This window comes from Periplaneta americana, chromosome 10 (assembly GCF_040183065.1).
Source record: "Periplaneta americana isolate PAMFEO1 chromosome 10, P.americana_PAMFEO1_priV1, whole genome shotgun sequence".
Taxonomy (NCBI): Eukaryota; Metazoa; Arthropoda; class Insecta; order Blattodea; family Blattidae; genus Periplaneta; species Periplaneta americana.
Genome location: NC_091126.1, coordinates 13,876,080 through 13,903,369, shown reverse-complemented (window position 1 = coordinate 13,903,369; position 27,290 = coordinate 13,876,080). Strand labels below are relative to the sequence as shown.

At 35.6% G+C, this 27,290-nt stretch overlaps 1 protein-coding gene across 1 annotated transcript in view; it reads left to right on the top strand.

The window, feature by feature from the left end:
- The window catches only part of LOC138707451 (cell adhesion molecule Dscam2-like), a 1,157,632-nt gene that overhangs the window by 988,986 nt on the left and 141,356 nt on the right, over nucleotides 1-27,290 (top strand). Inside the window, exon 5 of the mRNA XM_069836919.1 lies at nucleotides 19,390-19,657. Coding sequence (XP_069693020.1) covers nucleotides 19,390-19,657 — 268 coding nt within the window. The remainder of the gene's footprint in view (nucleotides 1-19,389; nucleotides 19,658-27,290) is intronic.

Here is a 27,290-nt window from a genome sequence, read left to right as displayed (position 1 = left end):
TTAAGGCTAGTGACTGAGCTGTTAGGTTTTTTCCTGAAAATATTTACTGTGCGGAATTATAAGTCTACGTAATATAATACTTACTTACAAATGGCTTATAAGGAACCCGAAGGTTCATTGCCGCCCTCACATAAGCCCGCCATCGGTCCCTATCCTGTGCAAGATTAATCCAGTCTCTATCATCACACCCCACCTCCCTCAAATCCATTTTAATATTATCCTCCCATCTACGTCTCGGCCTCCCTGAAGGTCTTTTTCCCTCCGGTCTCCCAACTAACACTCTATATGCATTTCTGGATTCGCCCATACCTGCTACATGCCCTGCCCATCTCAAACGTCAGGATTTTAAGTCCCTAATTATGTTAGGTGAAGAATACAATGCGTGCAGTTCTGTGTTGTGTAACTTTCTCCATTCTCCTGTAGATTCATCCCGCTTAGCCCCAAATATTTTCCTAAGCACCTTATTCTCAAACACCCTTAACCTATGTTCCTCTCTCAGAGTGAGAGTCCAAGTTTCACAACCATACAGAATAACCGGTAATATAACTGTTTTATAAATTCTAACTTTCAGATTTTTGGACAGCAGACTGGATGATAAGAGCTTCTCAACCGAATAATAACACGCATTTCCCATATTTATTCTGCGTTTAATTTCCTCCCGAGTGTCATTTATATTTGTTACTGTTGCTCCAAGGTATTTGAATTTTTCCATCTCTTCGAAGGATAAATCTCCAATTTTTATATTTCCATTTCGTACAATATTCTGGTCACGAGACATAATCATATACTTCGTCTTTTCGGGATTTACTTCCAAACCGATCGCTTTACTTGCTTCAAGTAAAATTTCCGTGTTTTCCCTAATCGTTTGTGTATTTTCTCCTAACATATTCACGTCATCTGCATAGACAAGAAGCTGATGTAACCCGTTCAATTCCAAATCCTGCCTGTTATCCTGAACTTTCCTAATGGCATATTCTAGAGCGAAGTTAAAAAGTAAAGGTGATAGTGCATCTCCCTGCTTTAGCCCGCAGTGAATTGTAAAATCATCAGATAGAAACTGACCTATACGGACTCTGCTGTATGTTTCACTAAGACACATTTTAATTAATCGAACTAGTTTCTTGGGAATACCAAATTCAATAAGAATATCATATAATACTTCCCTCTTAACCGAGTCATATGCCTTTTTTAAATCTATGAATAACTGGTGTATTGTACCCTTATACTCCCATTTTTTCTCCATTATCTGTCGAATACAAAAAATCTGATCAATTGTCGATCTATTACGCCGAAAACCGCACTGATGATCCCCAATTATTTCACCTACGTACGGAGTTAATCTTCTCAAAAGAATATTGGATAAAATTTTGTACGACGTCAACAAAAGTGATATTCCTCGAAAGTTACCCCAGTTGGTTTTGTCCCCCTTTTTAAAAATAGGTACAATTATGGACTCCTTCCAACGTAATATAATACAATTCTTTAAAATAACTTAAAGAAAAGGGTCCCATTAAGTAACTGTCACGTGATTTCTCCCGTTTCGACGACCTTGCGACATAACCATTCGGGCGGACAGTAGCCCAGGACCAAATTATTGAAAACCGAAAGTACTTAATGAAAATTCTGAAGATGGCACCACTATCTTCCTTCACTTTTCATACGTTAGCAGTACTAGTATTGTAGATCGATGACTCCGTCACAGTATTTTACTATACAGGACACTTCCGGTACCGGTAAGCCTTTGCTTAGAGAATGGGCGGAATCATGGAAATTGTGCATAATTTTCCATTAAATTAGGCTACTTCATGAAATGAATACTCAATGCAATAGTTGTCGCATACTTTCATTACGCGTTTGAAAGTGATTCCAATAAGCTCGAAAACATCAAATTATTGTCGGACCATCGGATCTGTGCCCCTTCAGAGCTGTCGTCGTTCTTGAAAAGTTAACGCTTGTACTCACTCCATTCCATCCGCTTTCCTTCCACCACGTTAAACAGCAGGCCACGAGCCTTGCCGAATAGGGATGTTACCAAACTTCCGTCAAATGGTGCCATAAATAACTGGTCCTCCATGCTACAATATTATTTCTTTCAATCAAAATATATCTTATATTTATGCATTTTTAAACCTAAATCCCATGTCTCGAATCACTTTCCGTAGTTTTTCTCTCCAACTTTGGAAATTATTACTTCTCTCGCAATCTTCAGTAATTTCTTCAATGTTGAAACTTCTTTCTGAACGGTATAAAATTCTTGTATCTTTCTTCTTAAAATACATCGGTTCATATCATCTACAATAATTAAAAGTTCCCTTGGTCTGTTCTACTCTGGTGATTCTAGCTTTCTATCTCCTCCACAGACTCCCTCTCTCCTGACTTTCTTTATTAGGAGTTCTGACCTGTCCATATAAATTACATAAAATGTTGTATTATTAGTATTAGTTAAGTAAATAATTTTAATACATAATCAATTGAAATAAAATAAGCCTCACCTGTGATATCAGTCGCTCTTTTCATTGCCTGATTTATAGGAAACAGATATTGACCTGTTTGTTTCTCTTCATCGCAAAATGCTATTACGTATTTGCTTAATAATATTTCTTTCGCCACTCCGTGCTACAGTATTGATGTTGAGTTGACAACACTGGACTGCAAGTGCAAATATTGTAAACTGTCCCGCAAGAAGGCCAAAATTGTGAGTAGTGGGGGACAGAAAGGGAGAGAGAGAGAGGAATGCAGGGAGGGAAATGAATTACCGAGGCTGAGAAGGAATTAGGGTTCAGTTCGCATATCTTACGGGGGCACAGATCCGATGGTCCGACTATAACTCATTTCCCCTACAATCCTGCTAAGGACTGCATCACCACCAATTGTATGCACTATTGAAATCAAAGACGTTTTATAGTTTAACCTAGACTCACTACGAGCGCTGTTCCTCGACCAAAAATTGAACACTTTCGCGCATCTCCATCTTGGGGCAGAGAGCCACGTGACTACAATATGTTTACATCACAATTCCGCTTAATTTGAAATAACATAGAAGGTTATTCAGTATTATTGAATGTGTTAGGAATAAGTGCGTATTAATTTAATCAATAGTGTGTATATATAGTTTTTATATAGTTTAAATGAATCGTTCTCCTGTAATATACGTGAAATCACAGTGTAGGCCTACTATTGTGCTACATATGAGGCCTATGCATATAGTGTTTATATAGTATTTTAATCATGTTATAAGTGAAACCATCGTGTGCTCTTGTGCTGCATACAACTGCATACTAAATCAATTTTATTTATGAATCAATAGGTGAGTGCAAAATAAATGTGGTTAAGTATTTTCATACTATCTAGATATGGCCTAGTTACAATATTTTGACATTCTTGCACATATTCGATTTAATAAAAACAGTTGATGCATTTTCTTGTTTATTGAAATATTTATTATTAGGCCTAAGCAAAATGCACACAGTGTGCAAGATTAAGTTAATGTCCTAACTCGAGTAATGAAATATTTCAGGAACTCCATCGGTACAGATATGATGAATTGTGTAAATATGAATAGGCCTAATCACGAAGACAAGAATTTTTAATTGACAGTTTTAGCATAACAGCTTAATATTTGTTGTTCACAAAGATGACGATTACTGACTGACAGTTCCAGTTTCTTCAATTATTTGCTGTTGTAGACTACAGGAATGCAGGTGATTACATTCCACTGTTTATATTTGTTTTTATCCTTGTTACTCTTTTAGCTTATATTTGGTTGTTTTTTATGGTATAGTAATAAATCTTAGTGTCTTTGCGGTTGCGTTCTATCAGCATTACTTTTCGTCCGCTATTTTCACGACCGCAAGGTGCACACAATGTGCAAGATTGAGTTAATGTTCTCACTCGGTTATTGAAATATATTTCAGGAAGCCCATCCTACGGATATGATGTATTATGTAAATAGAAATACCCCCAAGTCACAAAGACGACGAAGATTATTGACTGACAGTTGCAGGATTAATATCTTTGATCATTTGATGTTATACCACAAGAATGCAGGTAATTACGTTTTACTATTTATATTTGTCTTTATCCTTGTTACTCTTAGGCTCATGTTTGGTTGTTTTTATGTTGCATAGTAATAAATCTTAGTTTGTTTTACGATTGCGTTCTACAGACGTGGACAAATTATTAGCAAAATTGAAGATTTTTATTACATATTTTTACAAAACATGATTCTTCAATTTAGACTACAGTTAACATTTTTGTGTATTTCCAAATTATTAGCAAAATTGAAGATTTTTATTACATATTTTTACTAAACATGATTCTTCAATTTAGACTACAGTTAACATTTTTGTGTATTTCCAAATTATTAGCAAAATTGAAGATTTGTATTGTATATTTTTAGGAAATTTGACTCTTCAATTTGGACTACATTTTATATTTTTGCATATTTACAAATCATTACCAAAACGGAAGGTTTTTATTATATATTTTTACAAAATTCGATTCTTCAATTTGGAATACAGTTGACATTTTGGATATTTCCAAATTATTAGCAAAACTGAAGATTTTTATTTTACAGTTTTACAAAATTTGACTCTTCAATTTAAACTGTAGTTGACATTTTTGCTAATTTACAAATTATTAACAAAATTGAAGATTTTTATTATATATTTTTACAAAATTAAGCTCTTCAATTTAAACTACAGTTTAAATTTTGCATATTTCTGCCTACTGTAATGATAGAAATATGCAAAATTGTCAATTGTAGTCTAAACTGAAAAGTCAAATTTTGTAAACAGAATTATCATAAAAATCGTCAATTTTGTTAATAATTTGTCCACGTCTGTATCAGCATTGCTTTCCGTCCGCTATCGTCACGGCCCCAAGATGGCGGCGAGCGATCGCTTAAATTTGGGTCCAGTCCTATCTTCTGCGCAGCCGGCAGTGTGGGGACTTGATTGAAATAATTCGCACTTATAGGCCTACTTAGCCTAATGATCAAATAAAACCGCTCGTGTGAACGTATCCTTGGTCTGACACTGTACACTTTCTCAGGTCTTCTCTCTCACGTACAAACGAGATATTCGCGTGTGGAGCACGTCATAATTCTTGCTAACAACGATTTGCTGAGCAGACACCTGCCACTGCCTGCAGGCTGCTCGGGGTCGTGCAGCGCCGAGCTGACTTCCTTGTCTGTACAGAAGGCAGATTCACTAATCTAAAGACGGTATCGATACTGTTTGAGATATCGTTCTTGTAAATGTTAACATCTGCTAGGCCGCAGTGGTCGCCTAGATCAAATATGTAACAGATAACTCATCGCTATGTTAAAATCGGCAGCACTTTGAAGAGAACAACCGCCAGGATCGCCACCCGACCACCGTAAACGAACACGAGATAGCAGTACAGTCGCTAATGCAATTCAAATGAGAATTATGACGTGACTCTTTATGTAACAACTAGATGGCAGCGTAGTCAAACCTGACAAAAGTTAACCTCAAAGCCTATAAGGCCGGCCTATCTGGGTATATATGATCTAGGGTGGTCGTTATGTTATGTTTTATTTAACGACGCTCGCAACTGCAGAGGTTATATCAGCGTCGCCGGATGTGCCGGAATTTTGTCCCACAGGAGTTCTTTTACATGCCAGTAAATCTACTGACATGAGCCTGTCGCATTTAAGCACACTTAAATGCCATCGACCTGGCCCGGGATCGAACCCGCAACCTTGGGCTTAGAAGGCCAGCGCTATACCAACTTGCCAACCAGGTCGACCCTAGGGTGGTCGTCGGTACTAGCTGAAATGGGTAAAGGGTAAGCGGAGCAGTCCCGTGTGCACCGTCGTGCAGCAGGAAGAGGCAGAGAGCATACCCGCTAGCAGCTACGAGTGCACCATAGTGCAGTGTGTTCTCCGCGGATAAGAGACGCTAGCCCCAGGGTGCTCTGTGCTGATGAACGCTGTGCTAGGGGCTTGTTTTCTACTTCGTCGATGAGCCCACCGATGACAACGCATTTTCATCACGTTGTGCTTACATTTAGCAGAAATTAATCGGAGCTTATTATTATTATTATTATTATTATTATTATTATTATTATTATTATTATTATTATTATTATTATTATTATTATTATTATTATTACTGGAAGAAGAATAATTTGCACAAAATTTGCTTACAACATGGCGTTGTTAGCAGAAAAGAATATGATACTAAGAGACACAATTTACATTATTGGTATTTTAAATGTTGTGTTTTATTATTGTTATTAGGCTTATTAAAAATATAAACTATCAAATGCACAAAACGTTAAACGAACGTTTAATAATAAAATCAGAACTAACGAATGGGTGAATACCGCTCTTAAAATGAGTTTAAAATCGACAACGCATAATATTTAACATCTGCACTACAGAACTGTCACAACAACCTTTCCACTACGTTTCACAACTTAGCTTCATTTTATTGCAAGGTTGGTACTAGGCAGTAGGTCTCTCTATAATAAAGATAGCATTGTTATAATTCGAATGTGCCGCAGCACCAAGCACAGGGATTATAATTAAGTAGGTGTAGGAGGACTATGCCTTATATCGATGTAGATTTTGTTACGCTGAAAGTGAAAAATTAAAGGAAGGAAAATGATTATGGTTAAAAGATATTCAAATTTTAATATGTATTTTTTTAAAAAAGCTCAAGGGGGAGTAAACCCGGTAATCCTCCCTTTCGTGCGCCCCTGCTAAGGGATGAGTTAAATGTTAACGGAATTAAATGAGAGCTGTGAGCAATATGGGATGAAGAGAAATTCAAACAAAACGGAGACCACTGTTATCGGAAAAACAAAGAAGGTAAACGTGCTAATTCGAAATAAGGCGGTAGAGCAAGTGGACAGCTTCAAATACTTGGGGTGTGCTATAAGTAATTATATGAGCTGCTGCCAGAAAGCCAAAAGGAGAATAGCAATGGCAAAGGAAGTGTTTGATAGAAAAAGTGGCATTTTCTGCGCATCTCTGGAAAAAGAACTAAGGGAGAAATTGGTGAAGTTCTTTGTGTGGAGTGTTGGATTTTATGAGGCAGAAACATGAATATTACGACGAAGTGAAGAGAAACGACTTGAAACATTTGAAATGTAGATATGGATAAGAATGGAGTGTGTGAAATGGAAGAAGAAATGAAGTTGTGCTAGAAAGAGTGAGTAAAGAAATAATAATGCTGACAGTAAGGTAAAGATGAAGAGAATAAGGAATTGGCTGGGTCACTGGCTAAGAAGAAATTGCCTACTGAAGGATGCACTGGAAGGAATGGTGAAAGGGAAAAAAGTTCGGGACAAAAGAAAATATCCGATTATAGATAATATTAAGATAATGGGTCGTATGCTGAGCCTGAAGAGGAAGCGGAAAATAGGGACGATTGGAGAATGCTGAGTTCGCAGTGAAAGACTTGCTGTTGCTCAGAAAGATATGAAATAATAATAATAATAATAATAATAATAATAATAATAATAATAATAATAAATGATTATTAATAATTACATAGACTATAAATTTCATGTTGTTTATCAAGACACACTGAATGCATCAATGTTTCAGTGACAGTTCTAATTTTTCAATTAAAACTTGACAAAGTAGCGTAAGAAATTAATACAGTTAAGTAGTTTCTTTTGAAAATGTACTACAGAGGCGTATTAAATAAAAAAAAATTAACGCAATTATGTATCATAGTCTCATTTGCGTTTTACTGAAGCGTGGTATTCGGGATACAGCAATATCCACTCTAAAACGTTTCAATAAATGCCCTATCCTTCTGACGTCATAAGTTGGAGTTGGCACAGATGATTCCCATCCCACATGTTACATTCACTCCCTGTACACGATCCGAGTAAAAGTCGTAATTTTTATATTTAGGCCTACACTCTTCAATTTCAATATCGGTTCTGTAGATGACATGGAACTGGTTACAACTTTCATATTTTGTTAAATTAATAAAGCTACTGTATTTCAGTTCTATCGAAAAGTATGATTTTATTTTTAAATTTTCAAAATATAGCATTGTTTGTTTTTACTACACTTTCAACGCCTATATCAATTTGAAGGGTTACGATAATTTGAATATCACAAAAACATGTTGTCGCTATATGTTAACTACCAGCCTGCGTGCAAGGATTGTAATAAATCAATTCCAGTCAATTCTACTCTTCGGTAAATAGGTACAAATTAATAGTCCTCCAATATCGGATAACGTTTTCTACGTGTAGACTAGATGTGAAGAGCCTCAGCGGTCAACTACTTCTTGCCCCTGATACAGAACAACTTATGAATGATCGTTTGCGTTTGTAAATTTAATAATCTGATTGGCTATGTATTGTATACTTTTAGTAGAGCCATCGATGTAACTCAGTCGGCAGACTCGCTGGGCTGCTGATCCGGAGCTGTGTTCGGGTTTGGGTTGGATCCCCCTTTGGTCTTTGGTTTCTTCCGAGGTTTTCCACAGCCGTGGGACTGAAGCCGGATGGTCTATGGCGAGTCCTCGGCATCAACCCCTTTGATTTGATTACCCCCCCCTTTGATTTGATTACCTCGTTGGGTTTTTCCGAGGTTTCCCCAACCAAAAGGCAAATGCCGGGTAATATTTTGGCGAATCCTCGGACCTCACCTCATCTCACTACATCTCGCCAAAATATTGTAAAAAATTGCACAAAATTGTAAAAATTGTAGAAAGTTACTAAATTGTAAAGCTGTAAAAATTTGTAAACATTATAATTATAATATTGTAAAATTTTGAGTTGTTCCACATCTTAAAGCTTCATTGCTCATGTAAGATCAATGGAATAAAATGAATGAATGAATGGAATAAAATGAATGAATGAATGGAATAAAATGAATGAATGAATGCATGAATGAATGAATGAACTGTGAGTCGTTTAGAAACCATAAACACTGCCATCTCGAATCTTTGGACAAACTACTTCGACACCCACCACGTCGACCGATCGATTCGGCATTACGCAAACACAAATAGTGCCTTATTTTTCGAGACAGAAATGATAATGAAAGAAGAATAATTATGGAGAGTGCTGATGGAAAGACACGGAAGAAACGGGAGCACCCTGAGATAAGCCGTCAAAACTTTGGCTTTGACCACCACAAATACAACTCAGCCATCACCGAGATTTGAACTCGAACCCGCACTCGTCTTAAACCAGCGACCTTAGAAGTGAGCCACTGACGAATCTAAATAGATCCATTACGGTCACCAGTTAACACAGACCGCTCCACAAGCACCAGCGGGATCTAGCCAGGCGGTTTCCTTCTGGTTGGGGAAAACCTCGGAAAAATCCAACCAAGTAATCAGCCCAAGCGCGGATCGAACCCGCGCCCGAGCGCAACTTCAGACCGGGAGGCAAGCGCCTTGGCCGACTGTGCCACGCCGGTGGCTTTTATGATATGAAGTGACACGAAATGAAATGAAGACTATGCTGAAATGGACGCTAAATAACCTAAAATGTTAATAAAATAACCTACCGGTACAAAAAAAAATAAAAAAAGGTAGTCAATGTTATGTAACTCAATAAATCGATACATTGTCCTATTAAAAAACGTGATTAGGCCTAATAGTTGTCTATGAAATGCCTATAAAATTTCAGAACCACTATAAAAATTTTGTGTTTAGTGGAAGTTCGCTTCTACATGTACCGACTCGCATGTGAGCAAGCGCAATAAGGGAAGGAAGATAAAGTAAGCGAAGACATTGCAAATTTCCATATGTATTCATTCGTTTCTACGAGTTTCTTCTCTTTAACGGCTCTGAATTGCCGTTCAGAAATTCCCTATCATCCAAGTTCACTCAGAACCAATGGGTGTGCAACAGTTCAAGTTAATAGGACTCTGGAAACATTACTTGCAATAACTGCTGTGTAGTTGGCGTATTCTTGTACTGTGCATCGTTAAGATTGCTATTAAAACATGGGGTAATGATTTCGTTTTGGAACAATCACAGGAAAAGTTAAGATCCACTGCTTTGCGGTGACGTCGGCATTTAGTGCAGTTACGACAGACGATAACACTGGAGGCAATGCAATACAGATTGGCTAGAGAATAGCTCTTTACTTTTATGACGACATGCTTAATGGTCCGATGCACGACTTTATCATTAGGAATGCGCTGGCTACTTTAAAAACGAATCACTTTACACAGCAACTTTGTCCTCTTGTAGACACAATTGAAACTTCACTCTAGGTTATTGCTTGGAGCGTCTGATCTTCTATCCAGTCTGCCCGGGTTTGATCTACGGCCAGGTCGTGATGGAATTTTTGGTGAACAAAGTAGACGCTGCAGAGGGTTTTTGTCGCGATACTCCCGTTTCTGTCGTTTCACCAACACTCTTCACTTCACCTACCCTTCCATTATTTCAACATCATCTCTGTTTATTTCGCCCATTTCGGGCCTCCGATCTATGCGGATTAGATTGCGGGCTGCCACCGAACTTAGACCTCTGGTGAGTGGTCATTAGTTGCTGATGGTAGTGCTATGAACTGTGGACTTTTCTCTGGGCTCATGGTACCTCGCGGAAGCGCGGTAGAGATGATGTCTACGTGAAAAGGTAAAACGTTTCTGTAGGCTCCAGTGGAGTTCGGGGCGGCCCATAGGGGAATCTGTAGAGCGGGAGGGCCTTAGGACTTGCAGGTCATTCCATTCCCGGTGGCACAATGGGGGCCAAACGTCCTGCGTGTGAGGGCAGTCGCAGATCGTGCCACTCCCCTTAAGTCGGAGTAGTATATTAGGATAAACCTATAGTTTGCATTATAATCTTGAAGAAACACAGTACGTCGATATTAATGTTTTTCTTAGTCTCTTAGTTACGAGAAATAGTAATCCAAACAGTGGCAGCTCGTCATAAAATATTATGTGTGTTCACAATTTTGTGTTCCAAAATCGAAGAGAATTTGAAATCGTACGTTTTTAGCCTAATATCAAATATCATGATTCCAATGTTTCACTGTCGAAAAAACCGTATATAAATTCAAAACAACATATAATAATAATAATAATAATAATAATAATAATAATAATAATAATGATGATGATGAAACCTAGTCTTCTTATTTCCAATTTTTCCTGGAAAGCCAGTTTACCCAGTTCTTTACTCTTCAAATTTACTTGAACAGATTTCATTGTTTACGTTTGTTAAAAATTAATACATAAAACAATTTACGAAAGCGTGTGTTCAGTAATATACAGTATTTTGATTCACAACGCACTGATACACTATAGCCTATACCAGTACTGTAATCCCATTCGCATAGATTGGTTACTATAAATACATGCCAGTAAATATTATTCTTAAATAATATACACCACCATACAGATATTTAAATTCATACCACCATCACATTCAGCCAGCACGTCTTTGAAAGCCAACCTATGCTATATGCCGACATTGAAGTATAGTAATTCACAAACTACAGTCTCGTAGCAGCACTGTACACACATCCACATAAAGCAAACGTTCCGACAGTGAGATGCTGATACCTGCAGGCTAAAATACAGACTTATTAAATTTTCTCCTCGAGATATAGCACGTAAACGATAGACATCGATGCATCTGACATCTGTAGGATAGATTCACTGTTCACTTAACGCTTTGTGCTCTTGATGAGTCATAAGCGGCCAGCGAAAGACATTTTCTGCCGCGCATGCGTGAAATTTCTGTAACCTTCTTGAAAAGAGCACGGCTTGTACGTGAACGGATGTTGCCAAGTTTACATAAGAAGTTTATGCAAGATGCGGGAAGTTTAAAATACTCGATCCTGATATTATACATCCCCACTATGCCAATACGGTATTAAATAATAAAACTAGTCGTGCATTAATGGAAACAAGGTGTTCACGTGCTCTTGTGCTCTTATTGACGCACCGCCACTGAATCCAAATACCTTTTAGGTATTGATGTATGCTTTTTACCTATAAATATGTACTGAGCATGCGCAGTGTGTTATAACTGAAACTTGGAAAATTCATGTGGCCCAAATTTTGTTTCTGAATCTGCACTAAGTGATGAAAATCATTTTGAGCTCGTATTTGCTCGTATACTGAAAATTCTCTCCCAGAGTTCCTGAATTATTTGGAGGTGAATAGGAAGATGCGAAAAGCGGAAGATACTTAATATCGATGTGCGATATATGGATGCAAAGATCAATGCTAGTCTTCATTCTTAAAGTAATCATTTAAAGGAATTAACTGAAAAAAAAATACAAACTAGAAATTTTATATGAGGAGGCCACTGCAAGAATGATGGATGTCATTTGGAATACATTTTGCAGGAGAAGCAATTGAAAGTTTGAAATGCTTAGCGCTCAAAGCTTAACTGTGATTTTCCGATCATTACTGGAAAATGGCTATCAGTGTTAATGCCATATAACTCTCTATGTACATTCTATATGTCTTAAACTATGCATTGACAGTCTTGGTTCATTTTCGACAAGAAAGTGACATCCATCATTCTTGCAGTGGACTCTTCATATAAAAGTGAAAGAGTAGACACCGAAACCCTACGAATGCGTGATTAAGTCTTTGTATTATTATTTTGTACTTTATTGTTTTGTTTCTATTGGTATTTTTGTCATGGATATATTTTTATTGTTTAATATTTGTTATTGTATTACATTTTCGGTTCCAGTGACGTCATAACTTCCTTCACAGTATTGCAGATAATGCTAGTTGCTCATTTCATAGCGATCGATTATTGCGAATTCCGAATCGTCTCATTCGGGCAGAAGGGAACAATATCGCTTCAGGAAAGAGAGTGATGCAGCGCTTTGATTTCACATCTTATTATTTTTTATCGCTTGCATCTGCCTCTAAGAAAGACATTAAAATTCTATGTACCTTCACTTGTTCGATTTAATTAGTCTCATACAACCGAGGAATTCTTAGAAGTTAAACTTGAGGCTGTCAATCTGAAACTTTGACAAAGTTAGAATTGGCCACATGAATGACTGCGGACAGCTGAAGTGGAGAGGATGGTATTTTTTAAACTTTTTTTCCTATTCGGTGTAAAATATTAATTTATTGTATGTACAGAGCTCATAGCTGTGGCAACTCAACCAAATAAAAATATTTTGAAAAAAATATATATATTTGGGGGCAAAAATTTGAAAAAAAAAAATATACCAAATGCAGGATTGTACTAAAACCGATATATCTAAACCCTTTTTAAAGATAGATTCAAACAGTTTTTTGCCATTTATTTGCAAAAGCATGTTCTACAAACTGTCTGTAACAGAATTTTGATATTAGTCCCTACGTTTGTAAAATAAACAATTAAAAATTAATAACAAATTTTCTTTCTTGCAAACAAACGGACGTATTTTTAAAATGAAATCAAGTAACAAAATTCTGTTACAGAGAAACGTTTCCTAGTAGTCTCAAGAATGTGTGTTCTAAATTTCATGCATGTATCTTTAATAGTTCAGAAATTATATCCATTTTTTGTCTGGCAATGTAGCAAAAAAATGAAGTTACTGGAAACCGATAAAAGCGGGCGTGTGATTTAAAAATCCATAGCGCAGGAAGTTTAAAAATGACGTCTCAACATCCGATAAGGGCACAAATACCCACAAAATGTTATGCAATGCATTCCACACATATCAAAGGGTATTTTAAAGAAAAAATAAATTTTTGAAAATTTAATTTATCGGAAACAACAATAAAAGTGGGCGAGTGATTTAAAAATCCATAACGCAGGAAGTTTAAAAATGGCGACTCAACATCCGATAAGGGCATAAATACCCACAAAATGTTATGCTGTGCATTCCACACATATCACAGAGTATTCTAAATAATTTTTTTTGAAAATTTACTCATTTTTCACCAAAAAATACCATCCTCTCCCCTTAACAAACGAAAAAGAACCTTATAATTGAAACTTGGAACAAACTCCCTATCCGCATTATCGGTATTGGTGGGAGAAGAAAGTCATTGGTGACCCTAGCACCGCAACTTGGAGTATCTACTCGTGCCTCGCCTGACCTTAGCCTTCTATTAAGCTTATGTCACTTCCACCCTGTATACTAGGCCTATATGACTGTGATTTTCAGTAATTAGTTTTCCTAGAGTGCGTCACTCCTGTACGCCGGTTTCGCCCTAACCAAGACAATTGGAATAGTCAAATTAAATTTGACCTATCATCGTTTTCAACATTTGTTCTCATATCACGAAATAGATACTCGCTCACAACACCATATCACACTCTCCATTCCTAAACACAGAACATCCTTCTACTCTTCATCTTTCACCGTCTCTGCAGCTCATCTCTGGAACTCTCTACCACAACATGTCAGAGACTGTCGGACATCGTCTAGTTTCAAAAATAAATTAAAATTGCACTTTTTGAATTAGATTGCTCTCAGTTATAAGCCCTTTTCTCTGCCATAGTTTTGTAAAAATATAGGCTATATATTTATTTTTCCTTTCCTTCTCCTTTTTGTTCTCTTTATCAGCGGATGAATTTATTATCATAGCCTTTTTATCGTGAATTTTATTTAATTTTACTATTTCTTTTCTTTTTTATTGTTATTTTATTACATTCCATTTTGATTATATATTCTTCCTTACGTTTTTCCATATTAACCATTTGTACTAAATGAGTTGCTTTCACTATATTCCAATGTATTTTACTTTCTTTTTTTTCTATTATGGTATTATTTTCATGTTGTTTAGTGTCGATTTTATTATGCTATTTTTATTATTATTATTATTATTATTATTATTATTTATTTTTTTGTAATATGTTAGTATTCTGTTCTTTAACTTTTTGTTAAATTTTAATTGCTTGTTACTTTGTGACGTGGTAGAGTGTAAAAGAAGGCCCTATGGCCTTAACTCTGCCAGTACAAATAATTATTCTGTTCTATTAGCTTCTCTCTCTCTCTCTTTTCATGAGGAGTGATGCAGGAGTTGAAAAATCTGGGGAATTGTGTGTGTACCAGCAGGGACGAACGGCTCTAAAGAAAGATTTTATTTTGTTCGTAGGGTTCCTTCACTCGGCTCCGTTTCCCAAACATCCTTGCTCACAAAATAATATATCGTTTTTAATACTTGTGTCTTGCATAACTGTCATTTTCCAATCACTATAAACATTCATTTTTAATTAATTAGTATTATTTATTTATTTCCTTCCATGTTTGTTTGTGGATTTATGTATTTATTTATTTATTTATTTATTTATTTATTTATTTATTTATTTATTTATTTATTTATTTATTTATTTATTTATTTATTTATTTATCTGTATCGCTCTCTTTCTATTTATTTATTTATTCATTCATTATTTATTTATTTCTTCACTTTTTTCATAATTTTTCGTTTTTTCATTTCTTTTATTTTCATTTACTTGTCGTGAGTAAAATTGAATACCTTCTGTAATTCGATAATAAAAATATTTGAAAACATTACGCATTGTAACAACATCAGAAGTTTCTGCTTTTTGCCATTCGATAGCTCACGTTGTCGCAATCATCCAATTATGAGTTTTTATTAAAAGTGTATCCTCTGTTTGCAAGTTTCTGAACAATTAATTGTCAATGTATTTTGGTTAAATAATAACTCTGGTGTGACAACATACTAGGGCTTACATAGGCAATATGGAATTGTAATTAAAAATAAATAGCGTGGGGACTGGATTGGGTCAGCGGTGACTGCTCGTAGAAGCTCTGTACCGCAGAGATGAGAGCTCAAATCGTCGATGTATTGTAGAGACTGAAGTGTTTTACATTATTTGGAGAAATGCACGTAAGGCCCCTTTTGTATCTTTCGACTTTTAAATTAACTGCAGTTGGTAGGACTCTGCAACGTCTATTAGAAGTTCCTTCGATATGAATTAAGATCATAATACTTTAATATAAATTATCAGGTTGTTATGTACACTCAAATAAAAAATATTTTCTCCAGAGTTGCAAAATATTGCGGATTGTCCGTAATTATTACATGTTCCCTCCATTATTACAAAATTATTTATTTATTTATTTATTTATTTATTTATTTATTTATTTATTTATTTATTTATTTATTTATTTATTTATTTATTTATTTATTTATTTATTTATTCATTTATTTATTTATTTATTTTGTTTATTTGTTTATTTATTTATTTACTTACATATTTATTTATTTATTCTGGTGTAGTTAAGGCCATCAGGCCTTCTCTTCCACAACACCAGGAAATTAAGAAGAAAGGGCAAATTATTATAGGAAAACAATATTATCTTGGGGAGAAGTATTCTAATTTATTCCGCAAACAGAAAACGAGAGAAAATATATAGGCACTGTTCGCGTATAGTTCTATGCGCAACATTTAGTAGCTATACGGGTGAAATGGCCACTTCCGTCTGCAACAATCTCTGGTGTCAAACCACGAAGCAGGTTAATCTGTGGTTTTACGTCGTCGACATGTGATGTACCTAGTTTGTAACAAGATGAGTGAATTCGGCAAGTTTATTTCTGCTTTTAACCGTTATATACAGAGTGGCAGTGAAATAATCCTTCAGATTTAAAAGAAGGATAGTGTTCACTTAAATGAATAGAAAACCTTCTGTATACTACGTTTTGTGAGTAAATGCACGATTAATTAGAAAATTAAGTTGCAAGTTTCAGCAGTCTGGCAACATCCTCTTTCTTCTCGTAATGTGTAGATGTAAGAGGTCAACGAACTCAAGTCTGTCTTCCTACGCGAACTACCTCCTACCTCCCTCTCTGGCTACAACGTTTCAATCTGGTTGCATCGTTCAGTGGCCTGAAATTAGTGGTTTTTAAATTACATTTACACCAAAATCATTCTCGCTATTGAAATATACCGGAGGGATAAATCATTCTTTATTAGATTTTCTATCGATTGTGCACCAATAAGTCTGGGTTAAATCACAAATCTCTCCGCAGTGCATATGAAGAGAAGGCATATTCACTGTTGATAGTGATTCGTCCGTCGGAGGGAGTCATTAAGACTGGCGCCCCTCTTGGTTGCTATTCCATAGGAGTAGGCTACGTGCCGGCACCGGATTTCCCCTTCTTTCTTCCTCATTTACATCATCATCATCATCATCATCACTCATTCCATACGCTACACTTACACGAACATTTACACATACATTCACCCTAGTACACGACACAACTCCCCACAGATATATATCATGTACAGCATGGCTCACCGGAGTGTTGTGCAACTAGAAAATGGGTCACAGTCCAGCCATCCATCCGCAGTATGCGGAACACGAATCACGTAAAGTGAAGTGGGTGAGCATTCGATATAACATACATACACATACATATACATACACGCATACATGCATACATACATACATACATTCATACATACATTCATACATACATACATACATATATACATATATACATATATACATTGTCTAATAGAGAGAAACAGGAATTTTTAATTTGAAACGTTAAGAATGCATAGGTCTACATAGTTATTCATTATGATGCCTTTCTACTGACAATTTTAACATTATTGTGGAAGATTTGAAAACGTTGTTTACTTATCTTCAAAACTGTACAGTCAGTCAGTTACTTAGCTGTAGAAGCTTACTTCTTACCTAGACATTAAATACATGTATATATCAGACAGTTAGACTTACTATTTGTGCTTTTTGCATTGCGCCTGTTCTGTTCTTTATTTGTATTCTTCTATTTTTTGCATTTGAAGGGTACTGTCCGCAGACAGACGCACAGTTCGCTCCTGTCCACAGCATTGAGCATATAGTCGCTGCTGGACTTCAGTAAGAGAGCTCGGATTTCTAGGACATGTCTTAATTTTATCCTGGTCTATATTTTTTTAAGATTTAAATTAAACACGTTTATAGATTTTCTGACAACTGTGGAGCGGTTTTTATTGGTCTTATAAATACATATTTTACCACAATTTAGCATTAATTCTTTTATGAGCAATAATGCCTGTGTACTATCAAATTAATTAATTAATATTTGACAAAATATGACGTAAAACATATTTTTGGTCATATTACAATTGTTTTCATACTTCTTCAAATATTATTCACATGTTTTGTGTCGAAAGTGGCAAGAGATTTTGTTTGCGTTTGGTTATTTACTTTTTATTTCCTTTTCTTGAAAATAGTTTGTGGTTAAATAAAGTTTGAATGTAATTAGATTTTCTGCGATAAGCTGTCAAGACACAAAGGACAAAATAAGGTTAGGAATATGGTCAGATGGTTGCTGGTCGGTCTCCACTTCACCCCTCCCAAATATGTGACGCTTAAGAGTTTCCAAACCCGCTGTTTCCAGATAGAAATTCATGGACAGTCATTGATTCTGTTAACATAGCTGTAAAAGAATTAGCCGCGCAGAGGACAGACGTTGGACGTTTTTCACCCTTCTTTTCCTCCTCCTAGTTTTTATAGTGTAAGTAGTCCGCTATAACCAATACAAGGAATTAATATTCACAAATGCAGCGAAGTAGAAACCCTTGGGCATGTTTTGGGTTATTGCCCTAAAGGAGAACTACTGAGGAACAATCAGCACCATAAAGTGAGAAGCTCCATCGCAACCACTCTTCGGAAGGCAAAGTGGGAGGTTTACGAAGAAGTGCACTGCTTGGCTGAGAATAGGTCAACGAGAAGAGCAGACATTATAGCCATCGATCGCCGGAATCAAAGAAGCCTCATTCTTGACCCCACTGTCCGTTTTGAGAAGGATGATTAACAAGACAATAACGTTAACGATGAAAAGAAGTCTATTTACAACCCATGTATTCCTCACTTCAGTGAGAGATACAAAATGAATATTAATGCATGGGAAGTGAAAGGAATTCTTTTTGGCGCTAGGGGAACTTCATTTAAGTTCACCAAAACCATTCTCCTTTCTCTTAAATTTTCTAATGAGGACATTAACAAAATTTGTCTAATGGTATTGAGAGATTCATTATCCATTTTACACAATAACTTGTATAATACTATGTATTTTTTTTTTACTTCATTTCATTACTCTTCAATGTATTTTCATATCATGTTTCTCCGAAATCAAATTGTGCTTTATTTTTAAATTTATCATTGTTCCGTATTCTCTCCGCAATCATATTGTATTTTTAATTATCCTCTGCTTTGTATTCTGCCGTCAGCCGTAGATTTCGGCCAGATGTCCCAAATTGTGGAATTTGTTGTTGTTGTTGTATGGAGAATAAAAAAGTTTTCTAACTAATTTTTGAACAATATTTAATTTGTTTTGAGTCATATTTCCAAGTTTTTATATCTTGTTTTGGTATTATTTAGGGCATATTTCCAGAGTCTTTAGATCATAGAAATCAGAGCCTAGTAATTAGAATGCTACGTCTGATGCAGAGAGGTGAAGTTAATTGATTGGTGCGAACTGTGTCGCAGACGGCAAGTTTCACATGCTGCCTTCCGGAGAGCTGATCGTGCTGAATGCCGGTAACGCCGACAGCTACTCCACGTACCAGTGTCGGGTGACGCACCGGCTGTCCGGAGAGACGCGCGTGAGCACGGGAGTGGCCAGGATCACCGTGTCGGAGGCCCGCGCTGTCACCCCACCTCAGTTCTCAGATCGCTCGCTCAGCATCGAAGTCCGGCGCGACGAGCCGGTGGTTCTGCCCTGCATTGCCGAGGGACACCCCCCTCCCGACTACAGGTAAGGAGTGGCTGTAAATTAGAAGGGTAGCTCTATTCCCAAGAGTGATCATGTAACTCTCAAGTGTGGTATATTATAACGGGTGTTCACAAACACGTCTTCCAGTTTTCGGATGAAAGTAACGGTAATAATGTATTTCGTAATAATCCTGATAGTATTTATTTAGTATTTAGTATTTATTTATTTAACCTGGTAGAGATAAGGCCGTCAGGCCTTCTCTGCCCCTCTACCAGGGGATTACAACTATAATATGAACAATAAGATTACAATTAATATTAAATTTACAATTACAATTACAATAAAAATTAAAGTACGACAAGAATACCTGATTAATGGAAGCTAGACATTTTATCATAGAAGTTAAGAACAAAGAATATTTTTGTATTTACTGAATTACAAAGTAAACCTACAATAACAAAATTCTATAGTGATGAAATTACTGAATATTGAAATATTTTGTGATAGATTAAGAGAACTATTTACAAGAAATCATGTCTGAACGAGTCTCAATTACTGACCAAGTGCCTAGTAAGTTTGCGTTTGAATTGAATTTTATTTCGACAGTCCCTGATGCTAGCAGGTAACGAATTCCAGAGTCTTGGCAGGGCTATTGTGAAAGAGGATGAGTATGAGGAGGTGCGATGGGATGATATTGTTAGTATTGTTTCATGGCGAGAGCGTGTGTTCAGATTGTGGTGGGAAGAAAGGTAAGTGAAGCGAGACGACAGGTACGAAGGAATAGAAGAGTTCAAGATTTCGAAGAGAAGGAGAAGTGAATGTAAATTTCTTTTCTTATCTAGTTTAAGCCAACCTATTGCTTCCAGGGATGGGGTAATGTGATCATATTTACGAACATTGCTTACAAAACGTACACACAAATTATGAGCACGTTGAAGTTTCGTTTTGTTGTCGCTGGAAAGGTCAGTCAGTAAAATGTCAGCATAGTCAAAATAGGGAAATACAAGGGTCTGCACAAGGGACTTTTTTAAGCAAGAGGGAAGATGAACATTTATCCTGGGGTCATTAGTAGCATTTCACTTTAACTAGCTTAAGGAAAGCTGTTTCAGTGAGGGGGTAGAATTTTTTTCTTATTTTAAGCAATTCTGAATATTTTTCTTTTTCCAGTACTAAACGTGTAAATTTTAAACTAGTAACTGCTCTAGAAATGGGTAAGAAGTATAAACAACGCTATTGTAGCAAAACTCGCTTTGTCTGCCATTTCGTAACAAAAAATAGATCAAAACAGAATCTGTATGACAGAATTATGGGTGTCCACTACGGAGAAAAAGCTAGAAAACAGAAGAGGTAAAGAAAAAGGGCACGAGAAAAATAAAAAAGAAGAATTGACTTACTGTTATCGGGGATATTATGACATATCAGTCTGAACAGTTTGTGGATCTTTACAGTTTTTCCAATTATGCATTTTTTCAATATAAAGGTACACATTACTCTTAAACTGTACTTGCTTATGAAATAAGATTGTTCATAAAATATAATACTGCAATCAATAATTGAGCGCAGAATTACTGTCATATTGCGAGTTTTACTCAATGTACTGATAAAAATGGAATCTTTAAATAATTTTTCTGTAAACAAAAATTCAAATGTTCATGTACTTAAACGTTCTAAATCAATTTTAATCACAATTCGTTTGTTACCTGTGTGTGTATGTGTGTGCGTGAGTGCGTGTGTGTTAACTTACAGAATTTTTGTAAGAAATCTGTTTCACACTCTAGGCGAGAAAAGTGTATATTTAGAAAGTAAAAATAAATAAATAAATTCAAAATTTTAAAAATCTTATATTCATTATAATTAGAAATCATTTTTTTTTTTGTTTAGATAATATACCTAGTGAAAAATAATTGTGACAATAATTTTAGTTGTTTGGAAAATTGTTGTAGTACTGAATTTTAAAACACATTATCTTTACTTTATGGGACATTTTCGGTCAGTATAAATTCAACTGATTAATTAACCAAACATCATAGAAACAAAACTGATATATTTTTGAAAACTAGAAAGTTCAAGCTTTCAGATTATATAAAAGTAGAAAAGTCAAATTTTCTAAGGAAATTTAAAAATTAAGGATAGATTAGTTGGTTTTGTCCCCCTTTTTAAAAATAGGTAAAATTATGGACTCCTTCCATTGTTCTGGTACAATTTCTTTTTCCCAGATAGCAAGTACAAGTTTATAAATTTCGCTATATAATGCAATTCCACCCTCTTGTATTAATTCTGCTGGAATTTGATCGATACCTGGAGACTTGTACTTTTTCAGATTTTCTATCGCAATTTCGACTTCTGAAAGCGTGAGTTCCAGTATAAATGGCTCAGCACTATCACTATCACCTTTACTTTTTAACTTCGCTTTAGAATATGCCATTAGGAAAGTTCAGGATAACAGGCAGGGTTTGGAATTGAACGGGTTACATCAGCTTCTTGTCTATGCGGATGACGTGAATATGTTAGGAGAAAATACACAAACGATTAGGGAAAACACGGAAATTTTACTTGAAGCAAGTAAAGCGATCGGTTTGGAAGTAAATCCCGAAAAGACAAAGTATATGATTATGTCTCGTGACCAGAATATTGTACGAAATGGAAATATAAAAATTGGAGATTTATCCTTCGAAGAGGTGGAAAAATTCAAATATCTTGGAGCAACAGTAACAAATATAAATGACACTCGGGAGGAAATTAAACGCAGAATAAATATGGGAAATGCGTGTTATTATTCGGTTGAGAAGCTCTTATCATCCAGTCTGCTGTCCAAAAATCTGAAAGTTAAAATTTATAAAACAGTTATATTACCGGTTCTTCTGTATGGTTGTGAAACTTGGACTCTCACTCTGAGAGAGGAACATAGGTTAAGGGTGTTTGAGAATAAGGTGCTTATTTATTTATTTATTTATTTATTTATTTATTTATTTATTTATTTATTTATTTATTTATTTATTCATTCATTCATTCATTCATTCATTCATTCATTCATTCATTCATTCATTCATTCATTCATTCATTCATTCATTCATTCATTCATTCATTCATTCATTCATTTATTTATTTATTTATTTATTTATTTATTTATTTATTTATTTATTTATTTATTTATTTATTTATTTATTTATTTATTTATTTATTTATTCTGGTGCTTAGGAAAATATTTGGGGCTAAGCGGGATGAAGTTACAGGAGAATGGAGAAAGTTACACAACACAGAACTGCACGCATTGTATTCTTCACCTGACATAATTAGGAACTTAAAATCCAGACGTTTGAGATGGGCAGGGCATGTAGCACGTATGGGCGAATCCAGAAATGCATATAGAGTGTTAGTTGGGAGACCGGAAGGAAAAAGACCTTTAGGGAGGCCGAGACGTAGATGGGAGGATAATATTAAAATGGATTTGAGGGAGGTGGGGTATGATGATAGAGACTGGATTAATCTTGCACAGGATAGGGACCGATGGCGGGCTTATGTGAGGGCGGCATTGAACCTTCGGGTTCCTTAAAAGCCATTTGTAAGTAAGGATAGATTAGTAGCTTAAGGAGGAAACCTCAGAGAAAACCCATACCAGGATTTGAACACGGGCTCGCATGTTCCACGGTCAGACATGCTAACCAATACTCCACAGCAGTGGACCAGGAGCGCTGTCACTGCTTTACAAATTTATGTAAAATAATTAATGCATTAATTATGTTGTAATGGTGAAATAAAAATTAATCCGCTGTAACAGTGGTACATTTTCATTAAAATTCTTGAAAATTGTAACTTAAATGTATTGGATATCCCTTGTGAATTTATATGACGATGCAGGTATTCGTGTACTAGTAAGTTATATATAGAATTCGAAGTGACAAAAGCAAGTTGTCGGTGACAACTTCAAATACGGCATACTGAAGTATTAATAATTGTTGGGGCAAAGAACAGAATTGTGTAAACATAGTTGATAGGGTTGTTGCCTGGAATCAATAGCGATGCCATTGAAACTGAAACTGGCTGAATAGTGGTCATTATGAACGTGAAAGTGTATCCCAAATTACCTGTTAGTGTAACATATGATAGCGCATCCATAGCATTTGCATTCATAAACTCGAGAGAATTATGGTTTCTCCGGGGGTAATCCTTTCCAAAGGGGTGAACTAACGCTCCCTACCCCCACGCTCCTGCTCTTATAAAACACAATGTACACGGTGACCGCAAATTGAAGTACAGTTCAAATGGTTCATAACTTTTCATCCAGAATGCATATTTGAAAACACTGCTGTATAGAAGTACAAACATTACAGGTTTCACTGTGGTTTTCAAATGTTTGATACGACTCCCACGGGTACTGCAATCCTTTCATCATACACTTGCTCCTGTCGCGATTACCATCCGCTATCGGAAGACACGTTTTATGCAGTGATTATGAGTGACGAATATACACGTCAATCTGAATATCACCTCACAAAATGAAATCGAAGTGATGTCCGGTGATCGTGGTGACCATCCGAGAGATAATTCGCGATTTTTCCTTTCTCTGAGAACATCCTATTGATTAAACCAGTTACATTCCATTTCACTACTGCTCATTATATAAGAACATTCAGTACAATACAGAACATTTCCGCAGTGTCACGTTCATGTTCGATTCTAACCATCGCGATGGATCGTTGTTCTCTCGCGTGTGTCCTTTGATGAAATAGAAAGTTGATTCACAACCAGACTGTAGCTTCAGTATCATGCCATCATTTATATTATATGAAGTAAAAAGAGGAAGTAATAATTCTGGGAAAAAATTATTTTTAGAAATCTACTGCAAGAGACAATATAAGTGCGGAAAGATTTAATTTTACGTGGAGAGCGTTTCTTTAGAGCGATTTAAAATCTCATTTCCCTAATCTTCGTACATTTTCCTAAAAATAATACCAAAGATTACATGTCTGTGAACAACACAAAAAATACAACTTGTTATGTCAAAAGGAAAGTTGCGTTTATCTGGCAAAAAAGGTGGGGTTACTAAGCATTGCTGTCACAAGCATCGAGCCATACTGCAATCAAGTTTTAGAAAATCGGAAGGGAACCTGAATACACAATGAGTGATCACATTTCTTGGAACATTTCGTCACTGAAACAAGAAAAACTAACACCAGTATTATGCAACTGTATTGTTCCAAACCTAATATTAAATTTATGTTATTTATATTGCTAAAGAACGATAACTGAATATAAATTATAACTTGAATATTATTTATGTCGCTAAAGAACGATAACAATATAAATAACTTCAGTATTATTTATACAGTATCACTAAAGAACGATTACAGAATATAAATGTTAAATATCGGTTTGTTTAAATAATATAAGATATTATATAATATATATATATTTAATTATTTAAATAAAATAACGTATTTTACAAAGAAAAATGGTTAGTTGTATTATAATTATTACTTACATAAAATACAGATTATTTATATCGCGAAAAAACAATAACAGCATATAAATAACTTGAATATTATTTATAACGCTAAAGAACAAAAACAGAATATAAATGATAACTTGAATATAATTTATATCGCTAAAGAACGATAACAGAATATAAAAAATGTGAATATTATTCATATCGTTAAAGAACGATAACAGAACACAAATGATGACTTGAATATTATTTATATCTCTAAAGAACGACAACAGAACACAAAAAATTATAACTTGAATATTATTTATATCGCTAAAAGAACGATAAAAAATATAAATACGAGTAATTTGAATATTATTTATACCGCTAAAGAACGATTAAAAATAAAATGAAAACTTGAAGAATGCCCGAACCCACAACCTTCGAATCATTAAGCAAGCACTCTACCGCTGGTCTACGAGACGCAGATATGGTATACTTCCATAGTTCCGGAATGCTTCTACAAGCGCATGCATCGTGTAACATCGCCGTGACCCGAAGTGGACTTAGAAAATATTCGCTGTTCACGAGTGCGGCCACTTTTTTTTTACAACTGTACATTCTATAGTTATCATGCAAATTGAAACTTTGGCATTTTTCAGAAAAAGATACCTTTGGTATTTACACTGGGGATATGTGGATAACGATGCTTAAAATAATGTAACCTAAACAAACACTAATTATGTTTTACAAACATCATTTTTCTTTAGCTTTACAGTTTTTAATAAAAACAATTTCTGATTAACAAAACGCATATTTTTCTGGTTGTTTTATGAGATCATGGTTTCTTCAATTAGATATAGGCTCTGAGGAACTTCCGGTTCCAGCTTTTAATGGTTAAGTCTCTTCTGAAGATGGAGGTGAACATGGTGAGGAAGATCACGAGGTTTTTGATAAGGTGCATAAAGAAATGTTTGTAGAAACCCATCCACGAAACTCTGAAAGCAGGCATGCCAATGAATGAACAAATTGTCAGCCGAAACACGATCATATTTCCCTCACTCCACACCAACATTGACTTGATGAAGCAGCTCAAGACATTGAATACTGATGGTGATTTTCTTCAACACATAGTTTCTGCTTTTCCTCCAGATATGTTCTATGGATTTCATATTCGTGTCTTTGTACCAGTGGCGGCTCCTGCATATTTCTTAAGAGAAGGAAAGAAGTTAACAGCACGAAATGACACCTTCTTGAATGAAACATGCTACAAATGAGCCTACATGCATACATGTAAGACCAGGTAGTGTTGGGGTTGACCTTCCCTTCTGTATAGCAATAATCTGTTTTTGTAAACTGAGTTTCCTAAATTGTCCAAAATATAATATGTTTTCACTTCCATTCATTGTTGAATAATTGCACAAATTAACAATTACAAGGAAATTCACAACCTCGTAGCATTTTTCGAGCACACTACAGCATCACACGTGTTGGAAGAGACTAGCTACTAGTAACCGGAACCGTTTTACGGAAATGGAAATGGGAAATAATCTGAGGAAAGCGAGAACACTGCACCCACCCACGTGGCCTGTGTTGCCACATGTACATTTTACAAGTTCAGTATCACATGCTTTTGAAGAATGTCAGTTCTTGTAAAGTCATACTATAATTATTGTTCAAAGCTGCCGGTGGCCAATTAATTTTTTATGTTAAAAATGATGTAGTTTGGAGTACCTACTTTCAATTTCAAATATATTTGTGCAAAACTGACAACTTGGCTGTTGCTCTGTCTAGTAAACAATGAATAGAAGTAAATTTCAGGGGCCAACTACGTAGAACTACTTCTCTTTGTTTTACATAAACCCGACTTTAACTTTCAGATATCCACGAGAGTTTCAAACCATGAATAGTAGCCTATATAAAGTACAATGAATAATATTTTTGACTTATAATTAAAAAAAGTTTATATGGTGTCTTTCATAGCGTTGCGTTAAAACTGTTTTTGTTATGTCTCTTCCTAGATGTGTTATAGTCTGGTTGAATGCAAGATCGTTAGATGGCAGCGGTAGCCAGCTTGCTGCACGACCAGTCGGTTTCTATTTCCCGCCCATGCGCTGATTCAGAGGAGGTTCTCCTCCCTCTCCGTTCATTTACTTGCTTTAAAACTCTGCTTCTTTCTTTGGCCGCTAGTGCGCTGTTGTCTATGTGTGTTAACTCCAGTAGAGGAGGAATGGATTGACTTTCCTCCAC